The sequence below is a fragment of the Camelina sativa genome, chromosome 14, assembly GCF_030686135.1.
Source record: "Camelina sativa cultivar CO46 ecotype springtype chromosome 14, ASM3068613v1".
Lineage (NCBI taxonomy): Eukaryota > Viridiplantae > Streptophyta > Magnoliopsida > Brassicales > Brassicaceae > Camelina > Camelina sativa.
The window spans coordinates 17,989,065-17,995,064 of NC_141893.1; the positions used below are offsets into that span (position 1 = coordinate 17,989,065).

Below are 6,000 nucleotides of genomic sequence, written 5' to 3' on the forward strand. Positions count from 1 at the left end.
AGCTGGGGGAGAATGATTCTGGTTCTGGTTATTGATATAGTTCTAATCACCATCTAGTGATAAGAAGTTCTGTACTTATAATTCTAATCACCATCTAGTGATAAGGAGTTATGTACTTATGGGGGAGAAAAATTGTTTATGGGGGAGACTTAATTGATTAATTGGTTGATCTTAGGTTGTTAATGATGGAGAATATGCCAATTGATTAAGTCTGATTAGAGAGCTATTAAAAACATGGTTTCCGCTGCAGCCTGCTGGGGTTTCTGATTGTTAGGTTCTTAATCATAGTTCTGTTGGAACAAGCTGTTGATTGATTTTGCTAGATAATGACTGTTGTTTTGTCTAGTTGTTGCTTGTTCTGTTTTTGGCTTGTGTTTGTTGGAGTGTCTTTTCAGGTTGAACTAGAGAGATGCTTGAGCATCAAACTCAGTCAAAAAGGGGGAGATTGTAAATGCAGATTCTGGAACAACTCTCTGAGAGAAACAAGTCGTTGTGCCGAACAGAGTGTTGTGCCAATCAGGAAGCTGCATCAGATCACAAACGCCTGAGTTGTTGACGTGGATGTGTGAGCTGATGTGCCAGGACGTGAGTGGATGTGATGATGTGTCTAAGAAGGTTGCTGACTTGGCATTGAAGATAGAGACGAGATTGTACTTGGAGATATGAAGAATATTCTCTACAAAAAATAAGGAAAGGATAAGCTTGAGGAAAGCAGTTTCCTTATTCCTTGATACTTGGAGATTCGTCTTCTAGGGTTTCTCAAATCGTGTATATATATTCTAGGAGTAGGTAACGAGGCAAGTTGAGCACTCTAGAATATTGATACAGTTGTAAACTTCGAAGCCAAAAAAATAAGGCTTAGAAGGTGTGTTCCTAGTTCTCTGTGACGTTAATCAGGGAGATGATTAAGTGCGCAGAGAATTATTTTTCTTTCTCTTAGATCTACACTGGTGAGAGTTTAGATTAGGAAAAAAGAGAGGGTTGGTTTTCTTCTCTTATAGATAAAAAGAGAGAGGATTGGTTTTCTTCTCTTAGATCTACACAGGATGTTGTGTTAGATAGAAAAGAAAAAGTCTTAAATTCATTCTTAGTCGGGATCAATCATATTAGGTAGAATATGTTAAGTAAGGGCCGAGACAAAATTATATCCTTATAAAAAATAAATTTTGTTAATAAAATTGAATAGAGAAACATTGGCTTGACGCGTTCCAAGTATGAATCAGTATGTTGTGTATGTTGTGTTTCTCGATACGTTTAACATATGTGACTTATAAGACTCGAGTCTCCCAAGGCCATTGATAAGTGTAAAATTATCAACGACTGGCCATTTAATAGAATGATATTACGGGACAAAGGCCTAAAATTTATTTGTTAAGATAGAAAAGGTCTAGAGGACTATTTATAGCAAACAACATAACAAATATTCCTGGAAAGATACGAGCAAAATCATATTGGACACAATCTTTACATTTTCGAATGCTTTACCTCAACATCATTCTCTCTAGTCTGACTGATTTTTGTGGTCTTCGTTCATGACATTACTAATTAAGTTGTGAAACATTTTCTGTTTGAAATTAAAATGTTAAATTGTGAAAACCCATTTTTAAAATGATTAACTACATGACAATAGTATTAGAACTAAAATGTAAATGAATTATTTCTAACCATATCTTTGGTTCTAGAAGTACATATATCATATATGGAGGATCATCTCCTATCCTTTCTTCAATTCATGAGACAAAAACATTTTTCAGTAGGCTCAACTACTAAAAAGTTTGATATTCCCTCTGCTTCACAAAAAAATTATTTTGACAAATTTCACACAAATTAAGAAAATTTTGAATTATATATGTTTGATCCTATTTAATAAGTAGTTTATGATTTAAATTCAATGAAATATGCTTTGAATTTAGTATTTAAAAATATTGGAAATATATAATGACACTCTTTGTGAAACAAAATTTTTTTCTCTAAAATGATACTATTTGTGAAACAGAAAAATTATAAACTTTTAATTTTTTTTTTCTAAAATGAAAACAGAGAAATTATAAACTTTTGGAAAACTTGGTTTACTTAGACTCTCTGTTTATTTAAACTTCTATTTTCCAAGAACAAATTTTATTTTTGACATAACCTATATTCTACCATTTTTTCCCTATATTCCCATGTAAAAATAAATTTTTCATAAAACTATATAAAAAAAAACAAATTGCTAAGTCAGAAGAAATTTACAAAAACACCAACATGCACCAAAAGGCCCATTAAGAAAATTTATCATAACAAAGAATTTAACAAAAGTAACCTTTTTCACATTTAAAAAAAGAAAAAGAAAATGAAAACTAACCCAAAAAGTAATCGGAAAAGGCAAAGAGATGTTGAAAATTCCCGTGTACTTTTTCTCCAAAACACATTTTAATCCAACGGTTCTCCTTCCTTCTCTTTTCGCAATCATCGCTCCCCACTCACTCAAATTAAAACAAAAAAAAAATATCTCTTTTCACAGCACCAACCAACAACAACAAAAAGAAAAACACAAATCTTTCTCTCTCTCTCTCTCTCTCAGATCTGAATCGTTTCATCATCTCCGATCTCTCTAATGGCGGCACCACCAGCATCATCCTCCTCGGCGAGGGAAGAGTTCGTCTACCTCGCGAAACTCGCCGAACAAGCGGAGCGTTACGAGGAAATGGTAGAATTCATGGAGAAAGTCGCTGAAGCCGTCGACAAAGACGAACTCACCGTCGAGGAACGTAACCTCCTCTCCGTCGCTTACAAAAACGTAATCGGCGCTCGCCGTGCTTCGTGGCGTATCATCTCTTCAATCGAACAAAAGGAAGAGAGCCGCGGTAACGATGACCATGTCGCCACGATCCGTGATTACAGAAGCAAGATTGAATCTGAGTTATCCAAAATCTGTGACGGTATCCTTAAGCTTCTTGATACTAGGCTTGTTCCAGCTTCTGCTAATGGTGATTCTAAGGTCTTTTACCTTAAGATGAAGGGAGATTATCATAGGTATTTGGCTGAGTTTAAGACTGGTCAAGAGAGGAAAGATTCCGCTGAACATACTCTCACCGCTTACAAAGCCGCTCAGGTGCGAGTCTCCGATCTGAAAATTGGAATCTAGAATTTGGTTAGATCTATAGTTTGTGAATCTGTTTGTTATGTTTGTTTGTTTGTAGGATATTGCGAATTCTGAATTGGCTCCAACGCACCCGATTCGTCTTGGTTTGGCTTTGAACTTCTCTGTGTTTTACTATGAGATTCTTAACTCCCCAGACCGTGCTTGTAATCTCGCTAAGCAGGTGATGGAAACGTTTCTGATCTGTTTTGAGGCTTTGAGTCTATTGTGTTTTATGTGTGTGTATTGATTTATTGGGATGTATGTATATAACAGGCGTTTGATGAAGCCATTGCTGAGTTAGATACTCTAGGCGAGGAGTCATACAAGGACAGTACCTTGATCATGCAGCTTCTTCGTGACAACCTTACTCTGTGGACTTCTGACATGCAGGTAACTAAACACATCTTCCATTCGTTGAAACTGTTCATTGTGGTTTGTTTCTGTTATCATTCTGTAGAGATAATCATAGGTTTTGAAATCAGATGGTTCACTTCTGCATTAGGATAATCATAGGTCTGATTGATGTTCCATCCTTGTGTTGATATGAGTCTAATTGTGTTAATTTTGATGATTGATTAGGACGAAGGTGCTGAGGAGATCAAAGAAGCAGCAGCAGCAGCACCAAAGCCTGCTGAAGAACAGAAGGAGACCTAAGTTTGTGACTTGTTTTGTTATTCACTCTATTCTAAAGTTATCTGATAAATTATGTTTCTGCTTGGTGGTTTGTTTTTTTAATCTTCCTATTGCTATCCCGAAGCTTGTAAGGCCGTCTAATTCTTGTCCTTGTTTGCTTTTTTCTTAATCGTGGATGCTACTGGATTTTTATCTGTTTTTTATTTTATTTTATTTTTCTTTCTCTAGATTGATTGCATTTCGGGCTTATGCCTTGTACTGGAACTTCAGTATTCTCCTCTTATTAATGGTTTGCTATTCTTCCGGTGATGCTTCTTTATACACATGTTTCGCAACTGTGTTTTTTGTGTTTGCTTAGGTTTGTTTTAATCTCTTTTCTCCTGAGATTGAACTGGCAAACTCACTATCCTTCGTCATTCAACCAAAAGGGTTTTGAAAGTTAATATTTTAAAGGTTTTTGGGACTATGTTTTGGGTGAGGGAGCATTTCTTAAATCATCATAATGATCAAACGATACATGATCATAGAAAGCTCTGAGTTTCTTTGGTAACGACACTGTTGGAAAAATTCGGCTGATTGTTGCAAATGCAACTGTCTTAGCTTTGAACGGATACAAAAATTGTTTAATACTGTATGAAACACAGTTCAGTCCATTTCTTTCCTATTGTGGTACTAGAGAACACAAACCCGCTCGCTACCGCTCGGAGCTGAAATTGTCGGTGGCAAAAGACACGGTTTAGTGCTGTATACGCAAGGTTGATTAGTGGAAACTCTCGTGGATATGCATGTATGTGTGAGTTTTTTGTTGGCATAAATTGCTTTGTACAAAAATGATCGATACATAAATCAGGAATGACAGACCCATTAATAAAATTTGAGATAATGCATCCAAGTTTGAAAATATGTGACGTTTATTACTTCTTTTTTTTGTCAACAGTTCATGCAAGTAATATTTTTTTTTTAATTTTGAATGATCGGTTGTGTGATTGTGTATGAGGATCTTCTCTTTGACATGTTTTTCATACCATAGCATGCTTTTCGATGACATCCTAACATTATTAGTGTGTCATCATTATCATCATACTCAACATGATTAGTTTTGTTGGTTTGACTTTAATACAACTAATTTTGTAACTTTTTTTTTCTTTTCTTGTCTCTTATGATGAAAAGATACTAATCATTATCGATAAAGTAATTATCGTTTTCAAATAAATCGAGCAAAGAGTAAAGAATAACATTAACAAGGTAAAGAATAAGATTAGCCTTTTTTCAAAAGACAACTGTTAATTCAGATTTCAGACGCGGTCCTGAGAGCGAGCAAGGTTTGCAAATGCTGCTCATGGTCCAAAAAAACATTTGTAGCTTTTGAGGGCCAAAACTTTTTGTATTACAACAAAAATTATACTAATGACTTGTGTAATTTTGGGTTTAGCAAAAGGGAAGAAAACGCACATGTGAGGTAAGTCCCCAAAAAACTAACCTTGTTATGAAAGTAAGGAAACTAGAAGTTGTATTCTCTTGTGTTATTCATTTAATCGAATAAGAGTATATATATATAGTAGTACACAAAGCCCTAAATAAAATAGGAATCCTAAACCGACAATGAATATGAGAAGGTAGGACAATGGGCCTTGTGGACTTGGACATGTATGGGCCGGTTATGGAGATTCATCTTTAATGGTTTACAACACTCCCCCTTGAATGATATAACCGTGCAGATAAAAATGCTAAGAGATCATCATAATATGCTTGGAGATGCTGCCTCATTAAAACCTTACCAGGACAACCCATTGGGACAAAATCATGATGAAGGAAAAAGAGTACAACACGTATTACTCCCCTTGTTCTAAGCATCACGAAAAGTCCTTGAGTCTACGCATCCCAATCTGATGCGTGAGCTTCCTAAATGTTGACGTTGGTAATGACTTGGTGAAAAGATCGGCTGAATTGTCGCTAGATTAAACTTGTACCACTTGAACTTCATCGGCCTTTTGTAGTTCATGTGTGAAGAAGAACTTAGGCAAAATGTGCTTCGTCCGATCTCCCTTGATGTAACCTTCCTTGAGCTGTGCGATACAAGCGGTGTTTTTTTCATACATGATAGTCAGTTCCTGGTCATTGGCCATTCCACAATCTGATCTGATGTGTTGAGTCATTGACCTCAACCAAACACACTCACGACTAGCCTCATGCATAGCCAGAATTTCTGCATGATTAGATGATGTGGCCGCAATAGTCTGCTT

The 6,000-nt window shown here is 35.8% G+C and overlaps 1 protein-coding gene across 1 annotated transcript; it reads left to right on the forward strand.

Moving 5' to 3' along the window:
• Positions 1 to 2,311: 2,311 nt before the first annotated feature.
• Positions 2,312 to 4,064, forward strand: LOC104742025 (14-3-3-like protein GF14 phi). Its single transcript, XM_087483580.1, has 4 exons — positions 2,312 to 3,094; positions 3,183 to 3,305; positions 3,398 to 3,514; positions 3,704 to 4,064. Exons 1-4 carry the CDS (start codon positions 2,597 to 2,599, stop codon positions 3,776 to 3,778), a joined length of 813 nt encoding a protein of 270 aa, XP_087339706.1. The 5' UTR covers positions 2,312 to 2,596; the 3' UTR covers positions 3,779 to 4,064.
• The last annotated feature ends 1,936 nt before the right edge of the window (positions 4,065 to 6,000 follow it).

What these genes read in the sequence shown, in the direction of transcription:
- LOC104742025 (XM_087483580.1), top strand. Translation starts at nt 2,597, where the DNA reads ATGGCGGCACCACCAGCATCATCCTCCTCGGCGAGGGAAGAGTTCGTC. An exon ending in CCGCTTACAAAGCCGCTCAG is followed by an intron (nt 3,095 to 3,182) that starts GTGCGAGTCTCC and finishes GTTTGTTTGTAG; the next exon opens with GATATTGCGAATTCTGAATT. An exon ending in TGTGGACTTCTGACATGCAG is followed by an intron (nt 3,515 to 3,703) that starts GTAACTAAACAC and finishes ATGATTGATTAG; the next exon opens with GACGAAGGTGCTGAGGAGAT.